The sequence below is a fragment of the Lethenteron reissneri genome, chromosome 25 (genome assembly GCF_015708825.2).
Source record: "Lethenteron reissneri isolate LAM-NWPU_2019-01 chromosome 25, ASM1570882v1, whole genome shotgun sequence".
Taxonomy (NCBI): Eukaryota; Metazoa; Chordata; class Hyperoartia; order Petromyzontiformes; family Petromyzontidae; genus Lethenteron; species Lethenteron reissneri.
In genome coordinates, this window is record NC_083803.1 from 4839810 (window position 1) to 4865092 (window position 25283).

At 54.0% G+C, this 25283-nt stretch overlaps 1 protein-coding gene and 1 long non-coding RNA gene across 5 annotated transcripts in view; one reads left to right on the plus strand and one right to left on the minus strand.

The window, feature by feature from the left end:
• Positions 1 to 632: 632 nt before the first annotated feature.
• LOC133347072 (uncharacterized) lies at positions 633 to 23740 on the minus strand. The gene is made up of 3 exons (XR_009755683.1): positions 23696 to 23740; positions 22224 to 22284; positions 633 to 1192 (listed from the first exon to the last, which is right to left on the minus strand). It is a non-coding gene; the product is annotated as an uncharacterized LOC133347072 (long non-coding RNA).
• The window catches only part of LOC133347069 (regulator of G-protein signaling 7-like), a 58413-nt gene continuing 40949 nt past the window's right edge, over positions 7820 to 25283 (plus strand). Inside the window, exon 1 of one of the 4 annotated variants that reach the window (XM_061558982.1) lies at positions 7820 to 8115. In XM_061558982.1, the coding sequence (XP_061414966.1) occupies positions 8029 to 8115 (87 nt within the window). In that variant the 5' untranslated portion in view covers positions 7820 to 8028. The remainder of the gene's footprint in view (positions 8116 to 25283) is intronic. The other 3 variants (XM_061558981.1, XM_061558985.1, XM_061558983.1) reach the window with 3 other exon arrangements.

Below are 25283 nucleotides of genomic sequence, written 5' to 3' on the forward strand. Positions count from 1 at the left end.
TGTGGGAATTCCACCTTCCAGGAGTTTGTTTAATCGCGCAGCTGTGCTGCAGCCTCACCACGTGGTACTCATTTTGTCTGACCCCGTCGGGACGATTATGAAGGAGATGAGTGGTGGCAATGATGATTGTCGATGATAATGATGATGGATGATGTTCAGCTTTTTTTTAGTCGCCCCTGACCGCGACTTGAACTCGTGACTCACGACCGACGGCTGAACCCGTTGCCCTGACCCTGTGGGCAGATGGGTTGTTACAGAACAAGTCTCTTAGCTGTTGACTCATTCGTGAGGAATGCGAGCGTCATACACTCGTCTGCGCCGGGGTTTTCTCCAGACACCGCGGGTTTACCTGCCGCACGGGGCAACAAATTATACGTTGCACTCGAATAACGGAGAATAGTTTGTCAAAATACGGCGAGAAATCGATTTCTGACAATATGGGCGAGGCTCGGGAAGGCTTCGCATGCATCGTGAGTTGCAATAATCACGATGACGATTATCATCATCATCATCGTTGTTATTATTTATTAGATGTTATTCTCCCGGCGTGGTTGTTTAAACAAATGGGCACCTCTCTTAAATCACCCCCCCCCCCCACATCGCATCTCTCTGTCCGCGCAGCAGCATAAACGGGCACAGCACATCGATCGATGATTCGTGATTAGTATAATCATTATCGATCGCTTTTTATGATTGATAATAAAAAAAAAATGCAATAACATTATCACGATAATTAATGCCACTTTAATTTATGTTAATATCGTACTGGATATGTTGTGACGATGGTGATGACGCCAATTAACAACTACAGCCCACTAACTCGATCCCCCCCCCCTCAGGCCTCGCCCCTCCCCCCATACGTCACAGACTCTCGGTGCGCGTCACGATCCACCGCCACGCGGTCGTCCGCCTTTTCGCACTGGCAGCGGCGTGCAACCCGCTCGATGTCCCTTTCTCACGTCCCAGTGGAGCCGCCGTGCGGTGGAGGAGGGTGAGGAGGGTGAGGAGGGTGAGGAGGGTGAGAACCCTCCGGGGGAGGGATGGGGGGGATGGAAGCCTGAATCTGGATGAGTGAGGGCGAGCGTCGCTTGGGGTCGCGTCCGCGCTGGCTATTGCCACGGTGTCAGAGAGTTCCTCCTCGCACTGTCCCGTCTCCCCGAGTTAGGGGCCGTCCATAAATGACGTCACGCACCTGGGGGGGGGGGGGTTGAGAAATGTGACGTCACATCAAAATGCGCAACTTTAAATAAATATAGACAACACGTTCTACTTAATTAAATAGACTTTTAATTAATAGATGTTTTCTCCTACAACATCAGAGTGCAGCGCCACATTAAATACGCACTACAATGACAATAGTTTAAAGCGATTTGAAGCATGTTTTATCTTTTTTTTGGGGGGGGGGCAGAGCTTTGTGACATCATATTTGAGGGGAGGTCTGACTTTTTGTGACGCCGTATGACGAGGGGGGGGGAAATCGTCCAAAATCGCGTGACGTCATTTATGGACGGCCCCTGAGTGTTCCTCCTCGCACTGTCCCGTCTCCCCGAGTCCGTCAGCTCGCACGTGACCTCGACCCTTGACCCCAACTCGGCCGAGTCGGCAGACGCGACTCGTGACGAGGGCACGCGCAGCAACCCCAGAGCGGCACAGAGCAGAGGAGGCGTCTGTGCATGTGCACGCAAATTCAAAACAAACATCTGGCTGTCGCCTGATGATGCTAGTTGTAATTACTGGCGAAACGTCGTACTCGAATGGTAAAATGTTGTGGGTTTACCCTCCAACACGCCGGTGTGCTGCACTCACCACGAATTGGCATGTCTTTGTTTACGTGACAAACCTTACCAATTGGTTATGTCGGATGGTGGCGGGTTTAACGACACATTTATATATTTACGTGATCTATCCTCTATTATAGATATTGGTCGCGAAATCCCCCATAGAGCCGTTGCAGGGCCGGGTGCTCTTTGCACGAGGCTCTGGTCGGTCCCGTAGGCGCACTGGACTAACCACTACGCCATCGCTCCACACACACCCACACACACAACAACAGCCGCCATTCGCAACTAAGTGGCGGTGACGTCACCACGACGCTTGTGCCAGGCTATGTGCACCTTGAGGCCACGTGAAGTGTCGAACGCCCGCTGGCAAGGGGCAGACCCAGGTGCTACGGGTCGACAGACTGAGATGACTGGCTGATGCACCACCTGTGCCCCCTACTGTGCCAACTTGCTGTGCTTTAGCAACCCGGCGCTCCGCTCGTTGTTGTGAGCGTCGCTCCTCCGCCCTCCGTTGTTGTTGGAGGGCGACTGCCTCCAACTGCCCTGTAGCAGCGTCCTTCACGAGCCTCCTCCACAGAGGCCGATCTTGACACCGCTGGTACCAGTCATCGGCAAGTCCACTCAGCTCCACGTCCTCTTGTACCACATCACTCCATCTCTTCTCTAGCCCGTGCCGCGCCCGTTTAGCCCCCTCGATCCGGCCGAACAAAAGCTGTTTAGGCATGCGGTGATTGGGCATGCGAGCTACATGGCCCAGCCAACGCAGCCTTGCCTGCCGGAGGAGCTCACCGATGGGACTTTTCCCAGATCTTTCGAGGATTTGTGAGCTCCTCACACAATCCAGCCTGGTTAAACCCAGGATTGATCGGAGGCAGGCCAGCCTAAATGTTTCTAACCGGCGAAGATGCTCCATTAAGGGGGTCCACGTTTCGCAAGCGTAGAGAAGGGAGGGAATGACTGTGGCCGAGAAGACCTGAAGCTTCGTGCGGAGCGATAGACCAGGTATAGCTTCCACACAGCGTTACGCAACCGATGAAAAGATAATGCCGCTCGACTGATTCGGAGTGAGACCTCTGCTGTTAAACCGGAGCCGGTCATGAGCACACACAGACCCACACACACGCACACCAACACTCACACCCATACATACCCACACACACACTCCAACACACACGCGCACACACACCAACACACCCACACATACCCACACACACACCAACACGCACACACACACCAACACACACACCCACACATACCCACACACACACGCGCACACACACCAACACACGCGCACACACACCAACACACCCACACATACCCACACACACACCAACACGCACACGCCAACACACGCGCACACACACCAACACACACGCACACACACCCACACATACCCACACACACACCAACACGCGCACACACACCAACACACGCGCACACACACCAACACACCCACACATACCCACACACACACCAACACGCGCACACATATCAACACACGCGCACACACACCAACACACCCACACACACACCAACACACGCGCACGCACACGCATAGCGACGGTGCATGGACGCACAGTAGCAATTAACATTGCGTACACAGCAATTGCACGGCGCGTGAACCGTGCAGCATCATGATCCATGGGCAACAGCGCAAACCGCTGTCCATGGAGCAGACACGCGAGTTGTGACGTCGAAAGTCGTCTTTTGTTTCCCAAGGGAAGGTAAAACTAAAAAAATAAGTGGAAGGCAAAGATTAGAAAATAACGGTGAAGGGGTTAGCAATGGACGGGGAGAACGCGAGGAAGAGGTTCCAGCAGGGTGTCTCGAGGCTGCTGCACGGATAGGCGTCTGTCTTCACGGGGGCGGGGGGTCAGAGTTGGGTGGTGCCACAGATGAGTGTCGTGATTCACGGGAGGATTCAGCCGATGCGGATGCATTCTAAGATGTGTGAGCCGCTTTGCTGTAAGATGGCGCGCGGACGTGGGGCAGACAATGCGGAGGTGAGGAATTGCCGCCACCCGCTGTTGTGTCGCAGCAATTGCAGCTTGGGTTGTTGTTGTTTGGTTGTTGTTTGGTTGTTGTTGTTGTGGGGAGCGGTGGTGAAGCGGTTAGCGCTACGCTGCGTTATGAACCCAGCGACTAGGGTTCGATTCCCGCTCACGGCCAACACCGGTGACGATTGTCTGAACCAGTCCTAGGCCTCCCCCTAGGTCGACTCAGCCTCAAATGAGTACCTGGTTCGGTGGGGCGGTGTGTAAACATCGCCACTGGGGAGACAAAGGCGATCGGGCGTGGTGCTGGCCACCCACCTCCTCGTGTATCGTTCCGGCCTTCATAGGTGCTCGCTAACAGCACTTGCCCCTACAGTCTGTTAAGGCTTATACGGGGGGTCTTTGTTTTTATCTTTGTTGTCGCTGTGGCGGTTCCTTATCATTGGAGCGGCGGCGCAGTGGTTAGCGCACTGCTTGCCTGAACCGGGCCACCTGAATTCGATTGTCGCGAGTGAAATCCGAAGCGGTCCTGGGCCTGCACCCCCCCTGCCCCCCACCCCCCAACTTCACGAAGCCCCATCGGCCAGCGTTGTGAAGTATGGGGCCGTCCATAAATGACGTCACGCGATTTTGGCCGATTCTTGACCCCCCCCCCTCCCCCTCTCGTCACATGGCGTCACAAAATTCAGACTCCCCTCAAATATGACGTCACAAAGCTCTGCACCCCCCCCCCAAACCATGTTTCCATTTTGAAAATAAAACATGCTTCAAATCGATTTAAACTATTGTCATTGTAGTGCGTATTTTATGTGGCGCCGCACTCTAATGTTGTAGGAGAAAACATGTATTAAAAAGGAGGCGTTGGAAAGCTTAAATGTTGCATAAAATTAACTTGAAAATATTCAACGTCGCACTAAAACTGCAGATGTTCAGAATATGATGTTGAAATTATCTTATAATTATAAAATATTAAAAGTAATTATAACTATAAAAAAATACTTGAAACTTCGTAGTAGAACGGAGCAAAATGGAAAGTACAATTAAAAAATTATATATTCATTCCACATAATGAAAAGCCCTGGTAGAATCATTAGAATCAAAATGTTTAATAACGATCATAAAATAAAAATTACAAAATGTATGCTTCTCCATTCTCTCATGGGGAAGCAAAATGCTCCTTCACAGAATAAATAAAAGGTGACATTAGTCAATTCAAATAATCAAACAGTCGCCTTTATCTCGCTCGTGGCGATGTTTACTACGCACCGCACCGGGTACTCGTTTAAGGCCGAGTCGACCTAGAAGAGATCCCACGGGCAGACGCAGATCGTTGGCCACTGCTCTCGGCGCACGCACGTGGCCAGCTTCACGTGGAGCCGCAAGGCGGCGATAGTGACACGCCGCTTGCACTGCGCTGCTCGGCTCGGCTCTCAACGTCAAATTGCTCGTGGTCGTTCGAGACCCGACCCCACACGGGTTCGAGTCCCGTTCACGGCCAATACCGCCGGCGAATAACTGAACCGGACCCGGGCCTCCCCTGGTTCCGACTCGGCCTCAAATTAGTGCTGCGCCTTGCGCGGTGTGTCTGAAAACACCGGCGCTGAGGATAGAAAAGCGGCCGCGCGTGGTGCTGGCAATCCACCCCCTCGTGGACCGTGCCGACCTTCATAGGTGTTCGCAAACAGCACTTGCCCCAAAAGCCTCTTAAGGCTTTCATCTTCTTGGTTCTTTCGGTAAAGTCACGTAGAATGGAAATAATAAAATAATAAAAATAAAACATAATAAAATAATTCTCACGACGTTTCGGCCACAACGCAAGCAGCCGTCCTCAGGTGAAAAACAGGGCCGTCGGAAAGACAGCGTCTGAATGACGTCTGCTTGCGTTGTGGCCGAAACGTCGTGAGAATTATTTTATTATGTTTTATTTTTATCATTTTATTATTTCTCTTCTACGTGACTTTACCGAAAGAACCAAGAAGATGAAAGCCTCTTGAGGCTTTAAGTGGGCATCTTTGTCTCTGTGGCTATCCATGGAGACGCGGCACGGACGCGACCCTTGTGCGTGTGGATGTTGCGTGTGCTCAACGCAGTGTCTCCAGTCGCCGAACTGGTCACATCTCTGGGTCTAGCCTGGACATCGCTTGGATGGATGACCGCACACAGCTCGGCACAGCGCTGCCAGGGGCGATGTGATGGGGCAGTAGTGGGCAGCGCAGAATATTTAAATGCCGCGCTTAAATCCTACCACGTGTTCATTCACCATCCCGCGCCGATGACCACCAACCCGCACGGCGTGGGGAGGCCCTCATCCAGCAGTGGATTGACAAAAGGTTCCGTTACAGATACTAGACGTGTACATAGAGGGCCGGTGCTGGACAGGCGTGGTCCAATTGCGGTGATTTCAAGTTTTTTTTCAAGTTCATTTCATTTATTAGGTATAGCCCTGTGAGCCATTCGGCTCTTGAATCGGGTGCAACCGCAACAAACAGAAAACAAAAACATGAACAAGAAAATATCTTAAAGTGATTGAGTGCAAACAGAAAATCGAAGAAAAGACAGCAAAATATTGCAGTAAAAGCACCGTACATCAACGCTGTGTGCAAAAATCCCAGTGGGATGCAAGTCAAACAACAACAACAACCACAAGACAACTTAGATTAAGGCCATCAGTCTAACTCTGTACTACAACAAACAAACATGGCCAAACCAAAAAACTTTCGAAAATCACCAAAATAAAGCCATAAAAGCAATGAAACAGTGATCATAGGAACTGTGACCGAATTTTCACAATAAACGACGTCAACAACATGTACTACCAAATTTCGATTTAAAGCTTTCGTGAATGCAGGGATTCATCTTCTTGGTTCTTTCGGAAAAGTCACGTAGAATGGAAATAATAAAATAATAAAAATACAACATAATAAATTAATTCTCACGACGTTTCGGCCACAACGCAAGCAGCCGTCCTCAGGTGGAGAGCAGGTCTGTCGAGGAGACAGAGTCTCATTCAGACCTGAGGGACGGCTGCTTGCGTTGTGGCCAAAACGTCGTGAAAATTATTTTATTATGTTTTATTTTTATTATTTTATTATTTCCCTTCTACGTGACTTTACCGAAAGAACCAAGAAGATGTACTACCAAACTTTTGATTGGAGCTCGCGAGGAGCGAGGGTCTGCCTCGTACGGTCAGCGCTAGGGTCAGAGACTTCGCGCTGGTCTCTCCGATTGTCAGGGGCGCCACGCAACTCGTAAGGGAGCGTGCCTCCCTCCGGGGTCAGACAAGGCCATTCCGCGTCGCATGTTCCGCCGTGAAGGGTTCACGTGTCACGCCGGCTTTACATAAAACAAGTTAAATAATTGATATTTACGGTTATTGTTATTATTCCTATACACCGCACCGTAGCGATGGCTCGTGCAGTAAAACACGACCGCGCGTGGCCGTAATAAAGCGTAATAAATGTTTAAACCGAGCAGAGATAAGAAAAAAGCCATAAATTAACTCTTGGTGTGCACAATAACACAGCCATGTAAAACAAACATGACGTTCGTGTTCGCATTTGCAGCTGGCAGGGTCAGCTGCTAACCCCTGCGCCACCCAACTCACCACCCGAGTTCAATTCACGCTCACGACCAATAACAGCGGCGAATATCTGAACCGGTTCTGGGCCTCCCTTAGGTCGACTCAGCCTGAAAATGAGTACCAGGTGATTTGTCCAAACAGCAGCACTGGCAGCGCTCGGGAGGCAAAATCAGCCGGGCGTGGTGCGGCCCACCCTACTCCCTCATTGGTGCAGCACTTGCCCCAACAGTCTGCAAAGGCTATACGGGGGATCTTTGTCTTTGCGCGCGTGCGTGCGCGTGCGTGCGTGCGTGCGCGCTCCTCTGCCCGCGGCGGCTGTTTCGGCGCCGTGGCGTCGTGACCTCGCCGCCACGCGCGCTCCACTTCCCCTCCCGCAGCACTCGCGCACCGCTCAGCGGTTCTCTGCCTGCGCGCCGCCGCCGCCTCCTCCTCATTGCATGGATATCCTGCAGCAGCAGTAGCAGCAGTAGCAGCAGTAGCAGCAGCTGGTGGTGGTGGTGGTGGCCACTACCAGCAACTTTCCATAGCGCTCTTGCCGACGTGACGCTGCTGCTGCTGCTACTGTCGCGTGCTATTACTGCCGCGTGCTGCTGCTGCTGCAGCTGCAGCTGCTGTTGCATCAGTTGTTTCTGTTGGAATTTACTACGAATCAAAGCGTCACGGGGGGAAACCCATGGCCGAGTCCGTTGCGGAGGCCGCCGCGGTGGCATCTGGGTTTGTCTGCGTGCAGCACTCGCCCAACATGAGCACCTACAGGAAGGTGAGTGGCTTACGCGAGTGATGGGTGCGCGCGTGCGTGCCTGAGTGAGTACGCGAATGAGTGAATGAGTGCATCAGTGAATGGGCGAGTTAGTAACGCGAGCTGCGAGGAGGAGGAGGATGATGAGAGGGAATGCAGCCCGGCTACGGGTAGCTCCCGCTCGGCTTGGTGGCCCGCGCGGAAAAAAAATGTTTGCCTCGGATTCACCGCACGTCGCACGAGAAGACGCATCGTCTCGCGCTCGGTTCATTCTGCTCTGCCTCTCTGTTGTCGCTGTTGCTCCACTCTCGCTCGTGTCCCCTTGCGCTCGGTCACGTCCCCGACGACGATCGCGCCGCACTCGGCATGAATACGAGAGAGAGAACGCGCGGCGCCACGCAGCAAGTTGCTGCTGGAAGAGCGGAGACCCCCCCTCCCCACCCCACTCCCCACACTCCCCACCCACCCTTAGCGAGTCGCCTCGCGTCCGTGGCAGTGCAATGCGGCATTTGTGCGAGCGGCGAGCGAAGGCTGGGACCCGGGGACCTGTAACCCGCGACTTAGAATCCGACCGGGGAGTGGAGAGGGGGGGTTGGGGGGGGGGGGTCCTCGCCAGCCCCCCCCCCCCTCTCTCCCACGCGGCCTGCTCAGCCCTGCGGAGCTTCACTTGAAGCGACCCGTCAATGCCAGCGGCCATCAGTCACAATCAAAAGCCAATTCGTTTTAACCTTTAGCGTTCGCTACGCGAGCCCTTAAGAGCCGCGTGCCCGTGAGCGCCGCTGCTGCTGCTGCTGCTGCTCTGGGGGGGGGGGGGGGTCACAAGGGGCGAAATGAAAGCCGCTTATGACGCGCGCACCCCCCCCCCCCCCGAACGGCCGCCACGTGGCCCCCGCCTGTCCCTTTCATTAATTTTTAACCTCATTATTATTTTTGGAGGCGACGGAAGGGTTCGTTTGAAATTAGGCTTTTGGTTAAAGGGAGACGGGAAGTTGCACCCCCCCCCCTCCCCCCCTCCCCCCGAGGGATGGTGGTGTTGATGTTGTTTGTTGGTTGGTTGGTGGTTGTTGTTGTTGTTGGTGGTGGTGGTGGTAGTGGTGGTGAACCCGCTGTGGTGTAGCAGCGAGAAACGAATCAAAACAGAAGCCCCCGATAACACGTGACGCGTTACCTGGCAGCTGTGTGGGCCGCACGTTACCCGGTTACCGTGAGTGTCCGTCACACGCTACCTCCCTCGACGTTACCCGCATGGAGCCGGGAGAAATGTTGTCGAAACGCATTTTGCCGCCCAGACTGATTCACTGTCAATGCAAGTGACCCGAGTCTCTACGGCTTGGGTAATCCAAAACAGCGCTTCACGACCGAGTCTCAAGTCGTCTTATTTTAGGAGGAGGTCTGCATCGGAATATTTGGCGAATTCCATCACTGGAGCATGCTCGGAGTAACCCCGGAGAAAGCCCCACGCATGCGAGAATTGTAAACGCGAAAACCTCTGCACAGCAGAGAGATTCAAGAATCCATTGCTAGCACTGGCAACTCACGGCCAAGCTCGTAGCCCAAGTCCACAGCACGTGCCAGTTCCCAGGCAGAGTGGCCGCCCACCCGAGCACCGTCCAGACGTGACGCCGCAGAGCTTACGAGACGCGGCGGAGAATTCGGGGCGCATTCGTTTAGGTAGGCCTCGGTCAACCGCAAGATCCACAGCGTTGTCGGTTCGTCCGCGTGGCAGCTGCCGCAGCGACGTCACAGTGGTGCGGTGACGTCGCCACTGTGACGTGGCGTCAACCAACTGTGACGTCGGGTGAAACGTCACAGCCGCCGGCGTGAACCAAAAGTGATCACGAGGGCTGACGATTTTCGTCGAAGTTACACAGAATCGGAATAGTGTAATGTGTTCCATACCGGAGGAATCCGAGGAGCTGTAAAGCTCTGTTTTGCAGATGTCCAGTCGGGCTGGGTAGGAAGGTTACAACAACAACCAAAAAATAGACGATTGGAGTTCAAAGTACCAGTATAGGTAAACAAATCACCCCAACACATACAAACGAGATTGAACAAATGAAATTGAACAATCCCAATCTTACCAGGCAAAGCCCATTGAGGTATGAATTTATTTTTCAACAGTTTATTTTCTAAATGATAGCTCAACAAAGTGGCTTATCATTTCGACCTTTATAGCAGCAAAATAATATAAATAGTCTAAACGCATGTTTAGACACACACATAGTAACCGACACCCATTACTGCACAAACTTGTCTGTCAGAGCCTCCTAAAAGCGAGTCTTGAGACTAACGGGTGAAGAGGAAAAATAATAATTTTCACGTCCTTACTTCCGCCATATGAATTAAAATCTCAAATTACGAATAATTTAGGATAAATTGTTCGTAAAAACTCGTGGCTAGTTGCGAATTTTGCACTTCTTGTGAACTTTCAGCATTCTACTGTAACACCACAATTGACACCTATTGTCCAGATCATTTCATTCACATGCAGACGGTCACCCGAGATAGATTGATATCACGTTAGATGGTTGAACCCTCATCGTTAACTAATTACATTGGTAATAAAGATGGGGGGGGGGGGGGCAAAACAATATATACAACTCAATAACTTTCATTGACAACGTAAAGTCGAACATCCGTGGTCTTCCGCAACTAACAACGGACGATGGAACTCGACGAGAAACCGCCACGACTTTCCGACACCACATAACCCTCCCCGACACCTGCCCGGACCGTCGTGGCAAACTCGCGCCCGCACGGCGCGTGCAACCGGTATCTCGAACTTCTCTCCCACCGTACCCAGAGACAAACCCCGTTGCCAATGGGAGGCGCGTGCTCTTGCCGAGGTGCCACAGTGCGGGAGCGCGGGGCGGTGGGTCGGTCTCCCGCGGCGGCTCGTGCCGATGACTCCTCTTCGTCACGCCTCTTCGCCACGCGGCTGTAGCGCAGCCCCGACCATGCGCGCTCTCCAAGGTACCTGCAGTTCCCCCCCTGGGGTGTCTCTCGACAAGTGGATCTGTACAGTTCCCCCCTGGGTGTCTCTCGCCACGTGGATCTGTACAGTTCCCCCCCCTGGGGTGTCTCTCGCCACGTGGATCTGTACAGATCCCCCCTGGGTATCTCTCGCCACGTGGATCTGTACAGTTCCCCCCTGGGGTGTCTCTCGCCACGTGGATCTGTACAGTTCCCCCCCGGGGTGTCTCTCGCCACGTGGATCTGTACAGTTGCCCCTGGGGTGTCTCTCGCCACGTGGATCTGTACAGTTCCCCCCTGGGGTGTCTCTCGACACGTGGATCTGTACAGTTCCCCCCTGGGGTGTCTCTCGACACGTGGATCTGTACAGTTCCCCCCTGGGGTGTCTCTCGCCACGCGGATCTGTACAGTTCCCCCCCTGGGGTGTCTCTCGCCACGTGGATCTATACAGATCTCCCTGGGTATCTCTCGCCACGTGGATCTGTACAGTTCCCCCCTGGGGTGTCTCTCGCCACGTGGATCTGTACAGTTCCCCCCTGGGTGTCTCTCGCCACGTGGATCTGTACAGTTCCCCGGGGTGTCTCTTGCCACGTGGATCTGTACAGTTCCCCCCCCGGGGTGTCTCTCGCCACGTGGATCTGTACAGTTCCCCTCTGGGGTGTCTCTCGCCACGTGGATCTGTACAGTTCCCCCCTGGGGTGTCTCTCGCCACGTGGATCTGTACAGTTCCCCCCCGGGGTGTCTCTCGCCACGTGGATCTGTACAGTTCCCCTCTGGGGTGTCTCTCGCCACGTGGATCTGTACAGTTCCCCCCTGGGGTGTCTCTCGCCACGTGAATCTGTACAGTTCCCCCCCGGGGTGTCTCTCGCCACGTGGATCTGCACAGTTCCCCCCTGGGGTGTCTCTCGCCACGTGGATCTGTACAGTTCCCCTCTGGGGTGTCTCTCGCCACGTGAATCTGTACAGTTCCCCCCTGGGGTGTCTCTCGCCACGTGGATCTGTACAGTTCCCCCCTGGGGTGTCTCTCGCCACGTGGATCTGTACAGTTCCCCTCTGGGGTGTCTCTCGCCACGTGGATCTGTACAGTTCCCCCCTGGGGTGTCTCTCGCCACGTGAATCTGTACAGTTCCCCCCCGGGGTGTCTCTCGCCACGTGGATCTGCACAGTTCCCCCCGGGGTGTCTCTCGCCACGTGGATCTGTACAGTTCCTCCCCGGCGTGTCTCTCGCCACGTGGATCTGTACAGTTCCCCCCTGGGTGTCTCTCGCCACGTGGATCTGTACAGTTCCCCCCTGGGTGTCTCTCGCCACGTGGATCTGTACAGTTCCCCGGGGTGTCTCTTGCCACGTGGATCTGTACAGTTCCCCCCCGGGGTGTCTCTCGCCACGTGGATCTGTACAGTTCCCCCTGGGGTGTCTCTCGCCACGTGGATCTGTACAGTTCCCCCCTGGGGTGTCTCTCGCCACGTGGATCTGTACAGTTCCCCCCCGGCGTGTCTCTCGCCACGTGGATCTGTACAGTTCCCCCCTGGGTGTCTCACACCACGTGGATCTGTACAGTTCCCCCCTGGGTGTCTCTCGCCACGTGAATCTGTACAGTTCCCCGGGGTGTCTCTTGCCACGTGGATCTGTACAGTTCCCCCCCGGGGTGTCTCTCGCCACGTGGATCTGTACAGTTCCCCCTGGGGTGTCTCTCGCCACGTGGATCTGTACAGTTCCCCCTTGGGGTGTCTCTCGCCACGTGGATCTGTACAGTTCCTCCCCGGCGTGTCTCTCGCCACGTGGATCTGTACAGTTCCCCCCTGGGTGTCTCTCGCCACGTGGATCTGTACAGTTCCCCCCTGGGTGTCTCTCGCCACGTGGATCTGTACAGTTCCCCGGGGTGTCTCTTGCCACGTGGATCTGTACAGTTCCCCCCGGGGTGTCTCTCGCCACGTGGATCTGTACAGTTCCTCCCCGGCGTGTCTCTCGCCACGTGGATCTGTACAGTTCCCCCCTGGGTGTCTCTCGCCACGTGGATCTGTACAGTTCCCCCCTGGGTGTCTCTCGCCACGTGGATCTGTACAGTTCCCCGGGGTGTCTCTTGCCACGTGGATCTGTACAGTTCCCCCCCGGGGTGTCTCTCGCCACGTGGATCTGTACAGTTCCCCCTGGGGTGTCTCTCGCCACGTGGATCTGTACAGTTCCCCCCTGGGGTGTCTCTCGCCACGTGGATCTGTACAGTTCCCCCCCGGCGTGTCTCTCGCCACGTGGATCTGTACAGTTCCCCCCTGGGTGTCTCACACCACGTGGATCTGTACAGTTCCCCCCTGGGTGTCTCTCGCCACGTGAATCTGTACAGTTCCCCGGGGTGTCTCTTGCCACGTGGATCTGTACAGTTCCCCCACGGGGTGTCTCTCGCCACGTGGATCTGTACAGTTCCCCCTGGGGTGTCTCTCGCCACGTGGATCTGTACAGTTCCCCCTTGGGGTGTCTCTCGCCACGTGGATCTGTACAGTTCCCCCCCGGGGTGTCTCTCGACACGTGGATCTGTACAGTTCCCCCCTGGGTGTCTCTCGCCACGTGGATCTGTACAGTTCCCCGGGGTGTCTCTCGCCACGTGGATCTGTACAGTTCCACCCTGGGTATCTCTTGCCACGTGGATCTGTACAGTTCCCCCCTGGGTGTCTCTCGCCACGTGGATCTGTACAGTTCCCCCCCGGGGTGTCTCTCGCCACGTGGATCTGTACAGTTCCCCTGGGTGTCTCTCGCCACGTGGATCTGTACAGTTCCCCCCTGGGTGTCTCTCGCCACGTGGATCTGTACAGTTCCCCCCGGGGTGTCTCTTGCCAGGTGGATCTGTACAGTTCCCCGCTTGCACAAAAAAGGCCGTTGAATGTTTTTGGGGATCGGAGAGGAAGCTCTTAGGGTGAAGCCTTTGCGGGAATTTTTTTTTAATTAAAAGAGGCGTTGATGTCTGGGGAGCTCATTAGTGAAAAGCTAAATGTTGTATCTATTATAAAATCCCGGCGTTCCGTTTGTCCTTCAACTAAATTGTAAAAGCCTTCCAGAAGGCCTGAATCAAAAAAGTTGTGTAAGAATTGGAGGTAAAACGTTGATCCAACAGGATGCCAACAAATTCACTCCCCCACCCCCTACATACAATGGAGTCCAGATTTACTTTGTAGGCAGGGGCTAGAATAAGGCGGTCGCAAGCCGCCGGAATTTTAGTATTTTAAAAAAATGCACACGCCATTGCTTTGTTTCCTACTCCCGCATACATTGTTAATGGGTTTCGGGTCTTATAAAACTACTCTCTCATCTGGGCTCGGTTTATGAGCAGCGAAACGCCACGAGTTGTGAGAAAACGTAAAATATTAATGTAGTTCCATATAGCACGCAGACACACGCTCGCGGATATAAACACACGCATACACCCATGAAATCACTCAAATGCACACATGTACACAAAGATGCCCCGTATAGCTCCAACAGACCGTTGGGGCAAGTGCTGTTATCGAGTAGCACCCACCACGGCCGGCACTGCACACTTGCCCAGCCACAAAGCCCCTCACACCCTTCGTCTCGCTATGAAAAAGGGCCATTACCCGAAACGTCGCCTATATTATTATTTAGATAGGTCGGCAAACCTAATAATATGTTTTTTCCCCCTTTTTTCTGGCAACAAAACTGAAAGTTTTTTTACAAGGAATCATGTTTACATTAACCACAATACCTGCGGTCAGAATGCAAACAAAAAACACACTCTGATAATGTCTGCATTGCCCTTGAAATTGTTTGCATTCTGACCGCAGGTATTGTGGTTAATGTAAACATGATCCCTTGTAAAAATCGGCAAACCTACTTTCTATGCTACATTGTGTCCGCGTGAGAAAGGGAGGGGGGAGATTTAAGACGAGAAAGCACGCGGTGTGTGAGTCACCCCACCCCGTCCCCCTATGCCCCCCCACCCCGTACCAGGGGCTCTGTGAAGTCGCTCGCGTTTGAGAGACGATGCCCACCGCTGACCCGGGAGAATTTTTTTTGCCGACATCTGAAGAGGCGACTCCACCACCCCCACCCCTCCACCTCCTCCACCACCTCCACCTCCTCCACCTCCTCCTCCTCCTCCTCCTCCTCCACCTCCACCACCTCCTCCACCTCCTCCACCTCCTCCACCACCCCTCCACCACCTCCACCACCTCCTCCACCACCTCCACCTCCTCCACCTCCACCACCTCCCCCACCCCTCCACCACCTCCTCCACCTCCTCCACCTCCACCACCTCCACCACCTCCACCACCTCCTCCACCACCTCCACCTCCACCACCTCCACCACCACCCCCACCCCTCCACCTCCTCCACCTCCTCCACCTCCACCACCTCCACCACCTCCACCACCTCCAACTCCACCAACTCCACCTCCACCTCCACCACCACCTCCTCCACCACCTCCACCTCCTCCACCTCCACCACCTCCACCACCTGCTCCACCACCTCCTCCACCTCCACCACCAACTCCACCTCCTCCACCTCCACCACTTCCACCACCTCCTCCACCACCTCCTCCACCACCTCCACCTCCTCCACCTCCTCCACCACCTCCACCACCTCCTCCACCTCCTCCACCTCCTCCACCTCCACCACCTCTTCCACCACCTCCACCTCCTCCACCACCTCCACCACCACCTCCACCACCTCCTCCACCACCTCCACCACCTCCTCCACCACCTCCACCTCCTCCACCTCCACCACCTCCTCCACCTCCTCCACCTCCACCACCTCCTCCACCTCCTCCACCTCCTCCACCTCCTCCACCACCTCCACCACCTCCACCACCACCCCCACCCCTCCACCTCCACCACCTCCTCCACCTCCTCCACCACCTCCACCTCCTCCACCTCCTCCACCTCCACCACCTCCTCCACCTCCACCACCTCCACCTCCTCCTCCACCTCCTCCACCACCTCCTCCACCACCTCCACCTCCTCCACCACCTCCTCTACCTCCACCACCACCCCCACCCCTCCACCTCCACCACCTCCACCTCCTCCTCCACCTCCACCACCTCCACCTCCTCCTCCACCTCCACCACGCACTCAGAGACTCTTCCTCGCTCGATCCCGACACGCAGCGTCCGGCAATGCGCCCGCGTCGTGCCTCGGCAGGCTGAGGGCGATTCGGCGCATCATCCTCCTCCTCCCTCCGCCTTGCGAGATTCTCCGCGATAATTGCACGCGGAAGGAGGAGGAGGAGGAGAGGAGCCCACGATGTTGGCGGCGACGAGAAGGAAACTGCCACCATTTGGACGCAAGTTGTTGTTATTGTTCGGAAACAATGGAAGGAACCGGTAAGGGAGGAAGGACCTCACCGAGAATGGCTTGAAGACGACGACGAATTAAGAGATTGGCGGCGGACAGATGTCGCACTACTCGAGCGAATGAAATAAAATACAATTGTATTTTATACCCACGTGACTTTACCGAAAGAACCAAAGAGTATGAATTCCTGCAGTCACGAAAGCTTCAAATCGACATTAAATGACGAAGTGTGACAACAGCGGACACCTACGGGGCTATCTGCCCACGGATCGTGAACCGCTCTTCGGACACTCGCTCGCCCAGCCATCGCGCACGCACCCGGCTCACTCTGCCATGTCCAGCGTGCGGTGATTGACCCCCCCCCCCTCCTCCAGCCCCCCTGCCCCCCGTGTCTCTCCGTTGATGTGAGTCGCCGGTAGGAGAGACCTCGTCGTCACTCCCGGCTGCGTGCACGCGGTCGCTAGAGTCGGAGGGGGGTGAATATCGTGACCCTGTCCCAGGCACAGGACGCGCCGATGTGTGTGCATCGATGACGATGATGACGACAGCGATGATGACGACGACGACAGCGATGATGATGACGACAGCGATGATGATGACGATGATGACGACGATGACGACGATGATGACGACGATGATGATGATGACGATGATGACGACGATGATGATGACGACGATGGCGATGATGACGATGATAAATGATGATGCAAATCGCACCGGGCGTTGAGACGAGTTTTGGCTCTTTCGCCCGGACGCGCATCTTGGCCCACAGTTCAGCGCCTTGTTGTGCACAAAAAGCAAATGCCAACACCAAAACACAACTCACACATTCGTCAAGATCACTGTGGCCTTCATGGGATATAAATCTACAGTATATATACTGCATCAATAAACACATTTACTGCATACACACTTGTGCATTTATTCATGCAACTTCGTTTCTTGCAATCATTGGAGAATAATCATTGATCTGTTGCTCGGAAGGACAATTAAACACAAAGTGCAGGATAATTGCAGCTGTTGACCTTGGCATTAACGGCAGTTTTCTTCAAATGTGTTCAATGATTCATAGAATCCATACCGACACAATGGTGGGAGTGTTTCTCCTCCACTGCCGCCGATAGATGCCTGCAAAATCGCAGACACCAGCTGTTCACGCGATTGGCAAACGCTTCCTTTCATCACCATCTCATGTCCGGCGACGAAAATAACAACAAAAAACCTTCTCCCCGGCGACGGCAAGCAACGCGTTGCACCGGACCGCGTTGCAACGCCCAGGCGCGGTTCATGTGCGATGGACTTCTTTCGCACCGTACGCAGCCAACCGCGCTCATCGGATGTGCGAGGGCGGACGACGAGCTAAGCGCAAAGCGCGTGTCTAAAGACACCTGGTTTTCAATCCACATGATTTGATCGTGCATAGCTCCAGTGGCGTCCCAACATCGGATGGAAGGAGCGTTCCAGACGGCCGCAGGAGCGCATCTGAAAGCGGTGGCCGTCTTTGTTCGATGGCCAGCAGCCAAAAGCCGCTGCGAGTATAATCGGAGTTCGCGTGATCGTGGATGCTCCTTGACCAGATCGTGAAGGTATTGTGGCGAGCACAAAGCAATGCGGCGAGATGATGTCAAGACGTCAATCTGGTCGTGGGTAATATTCTTGGTGAATTGTTTATAGACGGCAACAACGACAACAACAACAATATGTTCTAGATTTGAAGTTTTCGTGACTGCAAGGATCCATACTCTTGGTTCTTTCGGTAAAGTCACGTAGGTAAATAAAATATTAAATAAAATATTAAATCAAAGATTTTAAAAAATTACTTTAGTATAAATTTTCTTACTATGGTGTTCACACCTGATGACGATTGCTTGTGTTGCAATCGAAACGTCGTGATTTAATTGTATTTATTTTTTTCTTTTATTTTTTATTTTATTTTTTATTTTCTTTACCGACGTGACTTTACCGAAACAATAATATGAATATCCATAGCGTCACAAATGCAATCGCATCTAAGACGTTTTACCAGCAGCATTGAACTCACCACACCCCCCCTCCCCACTTGACAAACCCGCACTGATCAGTATGGTGACGCATGGCCGAGCAACCCCTCCCCCCCCCATGACCGAAATATACAGAAAAGGCATTCATCCAGTGGTGAATTGAAAATGGCTGTAAAATCATCATCATTATCATCATTAGCAGCAGCATCATTAGCCGTGACCAACCCACTGCCGGGAGGTCAATCCCAAGCGGTGACCACCTCCCACGATCGTGCGATGGAAGAGTCCATTTAGCACACGAGCCCATCTGGATGCAAGTTTTGTGCTTGGCGAATGGGAAATGATTTAAAACATTACATTAGCGCCGTTAGCGCAGGCTGGATTGCGCCTATCGATTATATATGGGTTGGGGGAGGCAGCATTAAGGGCATCTCCGCCGGTATGACGCCTCGACCAATCGCTCGCCCTCTCGCCCGCTCGCTCCGCGCGCAGTGCTGACGGCTTCTGCAATATTAATGGGCAGAACTTTTCCACTGCGGGACGAGTGCGCCCCATCACAGCTGGACAATTCACATCCTACGCCAACTCCACCCCGTCCAGCTGCATCACTTCTCATCCCATCAAATCCAAATGTTATCGCTCCCCTTTCCATCCCATCCCATCGCATTCCATCTCTTCCCTCCTCGGCATCCCATCGCACCCCTTTATAATAACATATTTTATTCCGTCGCATGCTATGCCGTCCCCGTTAACTCATCCGTTCTCGTCTCATTCTTTCTGATTCCACGTCTCGTCGGAATCTCTCACCTTCTTCTTACGACTCCTCGTCTCATTCCCATCTCGTGCCATCCCACGCCTGCTTTTCCGTCGCGTTCACGATCCTTCAGAGACTCCGCATCCCCACGACCCACGACCAACTCACCGTGATCACGAGCCTTCCGACGAACTCTTCCGCCGCATTAAATCTTGATTTGAAGCTTTCGTGACTGCAGGAATCCATGCTTTTTGGTTCTTTCGGTAAAGTCACGTGGGTAGTAAATAAAATAAATTACGACGTTTCGGGCGCAACACAAGCGTCCGTCATCTCAACGGAAGAGATCCGTCCCACTTGTCGGAAGCTCCGCTCTCCATATTCCGGAGGAGCCGCGACTCTCACCCAAATCTCATCTCGAGACACGGTGGCCTCGATGCCCCATCGCGGCTGCTCGTCGACATCCCACGCGGGAGGCCTTCTCTCACCTCGTCTGGCTTTAAGCGGGTCCATTGACATTGGGATGCGAGCAATTTGGTGCAAATTTGCATTGCAAATCCAAGTAATTACAATACTAATACGAATTTTACGATACAACTGTGAAATTGGGAATCACAGCAAAACGAAAATAATTAAAGTGGTCTGTGTGTACGTGCCATCATCGGAGGGAATGGTGGGGCAGAATTGCGTTCCCACTCACAGCGAATATCGGTGGCGAATATCTGAACCGGTTCTGGGCCTCGTTCAGATCGGCTCAGCCTTAAATCAGTACATTGGCGCGATGCGTATAACAACGCCATGAGGAGCTGTGCGCCTCGTGTTGCGTTCTGTGCTTGGTTTACGTCGCGAAACGTTCATTTTCACCGCTCGATGCGCACGTGTACACGTCACAATGCGTACACGTCACGATGTGTACACGTCACGATGCGTGCACGTCACAATGCGTGCACGTCACAATGCGTGCACGTGACTATGCGTACACGTCACAATGCGTGCACGTCACAATGCGTACACGTCACAATGCGTGCACGTCACAATGCGTGCACGTCACGATGCGTGCACGTGACGCACAAGCCACAACAAAGATTCCCGTATAGTCGTGAACAGACTGTAGGGGCAAGTGCTGTTACGAGGGGGTGATGTGGCTAACACCACTGCGCAAGCTACTGATTTAAGCCTGAGTCGCTCTAAGGGGAGGCCCCAGATATTCGTCACCGATAGTGGTTGTGAGTGAGAATGCAATACACACGTACACACATACACACATACACACGCGCACTCACCACGCACACTGACCACAAATACGCACACGTGTACGTACCCACACCCGACACATACGTGCAACAGACAAAGATCCCCCGTATAGCCTGTAACAGAATATTGAGGCAAGTGCTGTTAGCGAGTAGCACCTATGAATGCCGGCACGGCACACGAGGGGGTGGGTGGCCAGCACCACGCCCGGCCGCCTTTGTCTCCCCAGTGGCGATGTTTACACACGGCACCAGCTACTCATTTGAGGCTGAGTCGACCTAGGGGAGAGGCCCAGGACCGGGTTCAAATAATCGTCACCGGTGTTGGCCGTGAGGAGCGGGTCTCGAACTCGAGGGCTCCGTGTTCGTAGCCCTGCGCGCTACACCGCTGCTACACCACCGCTCCCCACACGCCCCCCACCGCTCCCCACCGCTCCCCACCGCTCCCCACACTCAAACACACGCACCACGCACACCACGCGCACCACGACTCTCGCACGAGTTGTCCCTTTGTGCGAACGAACACGCGAGCCGCGCGTCGTCGTCCTCGTCGTTCAGAGTCGACGGGGCGCGCAAGTTGCACGCATTCGATAGTGCGAGGGCAACGCTTTCAGAAAAGCTCTCAGTCATCGACGAGCCCTCGTGAACGTGCCGTTGCGTCAGGTGATGCACTGCGGTGCTGGGGTTGTGGTGGGGGGAGGACGGGAGGGGAGGGGGGACATGAGGAGGTGGTGGAGGTGGTGGTGGAAGCTCAACCTCTTCACCACCAACCTCCTCGCTCTGCCTCCCCTCCCCTACTCAGTACAAGGACACGAACAGCTGAGCCGTCATCCAGAATTACTGCCACGTGCAATTATAGTAACAACAACAGCAACAATAATAATAATAAGCTACGATGATGACGTTTTTTTTGTCAGGAGTGGTTCTGCATCGGGGAGGTGTTTGGCCGATCACCATGAATGAGCGTTAGTAATGAAGTGGAATTCCAGAGTACGTGGATGGAGAACCCCTCCCACGGAAACGAGAGCGTGGCACTCAAAGCATCGCACAGATGGATTGAAGGATAATTCGCCTCCCGGCCCGGGTTGTCTCGAACGCTCAGGATTTGTGTTTCCCGTCGCAGGTGGCGGGCGGCGTCTCGCGATATTCGGGCAGTCGGGGGTGGGTGGGGTTTTCTTCTTTTTAAATCCAGCCTTAAATGCATCGTGTGAAACATTGTAAGTGGGGAGACAAAGGCGGCCAGGCGTGGTTTTGACCACACCAGTCTTGCGTCGTGCAACGTGGCGATCGCAACAGGCGCTCGATAACAGCGCTTGCCCCAACAGCGAGTCAAGGCTATGGGGGGGTGGGGGGGGGCGAGTCTTTGCGTAAAAGCACCGCGAGTGGAGAGGGAAGAAGCGGGTTGTGATTTTCGTCTCAAGGATAACGCAGCAACACATCTCTCTCTGTCTGTCTCTCTGTCACTCTCTCTGTCTCTGTCTGTCTGTCTCTCTGGCTCTCTCTCTGTCTTTCTGTCTGTCTCTCTGTCTCTATGTCTGTATCTCTGGCTCTCTCTCTGTCTTTCTGTCTGTCTCTCTGTCTCTATGTCTGTCTCTCTGTCTCTATGTCTGTCTCTCTGTCTGTCTCTCTGTCTGTTTTTCTGTCTGTCTCTCTGTATGTCTCTCTGTCTCTTTCACTCGCGACGCGTGCGCTGCGACATCGCCTACCTGGACCCATCGCGGCGCCGAGGATCCCGACGAGCGAGATTTCTCACCTCTCAGTCTGAGCCACCACCTCTCGCGACAACCCCCGTGCCAAACATTACGTAGATCGTTATCCAGCACGGTATACTTATACATACACGCACACGACACATACCGTGATTCTCTGGATCATGAGACGCTCCGGAGAGTAATACGCACCGCTCACTTGTGGAACTCTGTCAAGAAAGTTGTACAAATCTGGTCAGAGACAAAGATTCCCAGTGTCACCTCTGAAAGCGAGCAGCACCCATGAAGGCCGGAACGGCACACGGGGGGGTGGGTGGCCAGCATCACGCCCGGCCGCCTTTGTCTCCCTCGTAGCGATGTCTTACAAATCGCACCAACTATTCAGTTGAGGCTGGGTTGACCTAGGGAAGGCCCGGGACCGCTTCAAATAATCGTCACCGGTATTGGCCGTGAACGCAGCGTTCCAACCGCCACGCTACCGCTCCCCCACTCACACACACAAAGACAAAGATCCCCCTACAGGTGCTACAGACGTTTGGGGCAAGTGTCCCAGACACACGCGCATACAGCTACCGGTATTATACGCCGAACGCCACAATGCTTTAATACATGCAGCACAGGGGGGGGGGGGGACAGGCGTGTATTATCATCCCGAAATGAATGCGGCCATGCGCACTTCATTGGCAACGCTTCCTTCCCTCTGCCAGGTCCAGATCTGCCCTCACAGTAACCAGCACGTGCTCTGAGGTCCTCTCTTCCCCTTTTTTCGCCAGACTCTCGTGGAGATCACTCCAACCAATGGCTCTCTCTCTCGCTTCTTCACAGACGATGATGGGTCATTGTATAACCGCATGCAAGCAGGGAACTTGGCACAAATATTTTTCTCCGGCACGAACGCGGCGAGTAAACACAACATGAATCCGTAGCAGGATGTGCCGACAAGTGAGACGTGCGATCTTGGCCCACTGACGCAGAGTGCAGTGCGAGACCCCCCGCCCCCCCCTCCCCCCTTCGCGAGAGCCGTGCTCGAGTCCCGACGACTCGTGAGCGCGCCCTCCCACGATCTCGTTTGACCTTTCCGGGGCTCGGAGTGTAGCCGCGATCAAACTCAATTAACGTTGATCCGCTCCGTTAAATAAAGCAATTAGCGGCGCAGAGGCGGGCATTTGTCACCGCTGATGATTACGGCCTCTAGTCACCACCAGCAGCTGTTGCTGCAGCGAAGGGGCCGTGGCGATGGAGGCGGCTGCTGCGTCGCGGGGTGGTGAAAAAGAGCGCATGCGGATTTTGAGAAGAATTCCACGCTCGCTTTAGACATCCCACCTCCGATATGAAATATTGGCCAAAGTTCGAGGTTGAATCGTCATCCTCATCATCACCGATCTCATACACTTCATCATCATTGTAATCATCATTATCAGAGTTGCTAAATTCCGTGGCCATCACCTTCATCAGAGTGATCTGAATCACTTGGTGATGATTATCATCATTATGTTCTGCATGGCATTCTCATTAGCATTGGTAATATTATCAGGATCATCATCATCATACAAGTGAGGGAAACTCCACGACAGTCATCCGCCTTCAATTCTATTACAGAGCTCAAAATGTCATCATCACCATCACCAACATCGTCGTCGTCGTCGTCATCTCGATCACAACCGGGGCCGCTAACACGATCACCGCCTGGCGAGACCTCGCACGCGAAGTCACGAAGGCACCAGTCGTTGTCATGGACAGAGCCGTTACCGGCGGTAACTGCACAATAGAACTTCCACCAAAAGATGCCTGGGGTCCCCCCCCCCCCACCACCCCCAGTGCCGGATTAAGCTCGTGCGGGGCCTGTAGCATATGTTATCAAGGGGCCCTAAATAAAATACAATAAAAATAAAATAAACATGAATATTAAAACACAAATGTTTAACTTGCATAGTAAAGTAATTGTATTTTTTCATTTGCTATACAGCCAGATGATACGACAAATCGCTGACATTAAACACCCAGTCGTTCATAAAGGTTGCAGGCGGTATAGTACTATAGTAATAGAGCAAGTGCAGAATCACTGAACCGGATTTGATAGCTTGAAAGCGTCTAACGCGGGGCCCTTGAAAGTTGCTTGGCCCGTAGCTACTACATATGTAGTAGTCACTTGAGTAGCTACATATGTAGCTACTTTTGCTACTGGGATAATCCGGCACTGCCCCCCCCTCCCCCTACACCCCGCCACGACAGCAGAACGGCGCCAGAGAAAGTTCGTGCGCGGGGCGAGGAGAAACCCGCGGGTCGGCACCGTCTCCGGTCGACGGCTCGCGCGCCACCAGCGTATGGATGCGTCGCGCGCCACCACCAGCACAAACGTCGTCGTGCACGCGATGGCGACGAGCGACGACGTCTACGTCAACTACGTCGACAGTTTGCTGCCGTTCCGTTCACAACGTTTCCGGGTGTCTCCGCGGCTCACGCGCGTTCGGCCAACGCGCTGCAACTACGACATTAAACCGCGCTGGGGGCGGTAGGGGAACGAGGAGGAGGACGAAGAGGAGACGAATTGTGGCGGGGAAGGGGGTGTAGGAGCGAGGGGGGAAGAGGAGCAAAGGCACGCGCAACCGCGCGCTTCGACGCGGAGGCGCCTTGGGTCAAGCGCCGCGTCTCGAATGGGATGCTCAAGTGACGGCCGCGCAGGCAATCAATTGGTCAATCAATCAATTGGCCAATCCATCAATTATTTCGCTCGTGACTTCGTCAATCAGTCAGTTCATCAGTCAAGTAATGCATTAATGAGTCGGCCAATCGCTCACTACATCGAGATGTCAGTAATTCCACACATTTATATATTTACGCGATCTTCCCCAAAAATCTCTATTATTGATGATATTGGTCGCGAAAAACAGTCAGTAATTCGTTGGGGTAGTGAGTAGATTCTATTTTATTTGGTATGTTTTTTTATATAAACACAGACTGTAGGGGAAAGTGCTGTTAGTGAGCACCTATGAAGGCCGGCATGGCACGCGAGGGAGGTGGGTGGAAACACCACGCCCGGCCGCCTTTGTCTCCCCAGTGGCGATGATTGCGATGTATAAACATCATCACCGGTGTTGGCCGTCAGCGGCAATCGAACTCTGGGTCGCCAGGTCCGTAGCGCAGCGCGCTCACCGCTACACCACCGCTCGCCCATAAAACACACACACACGCATCCCATGACTTCCGA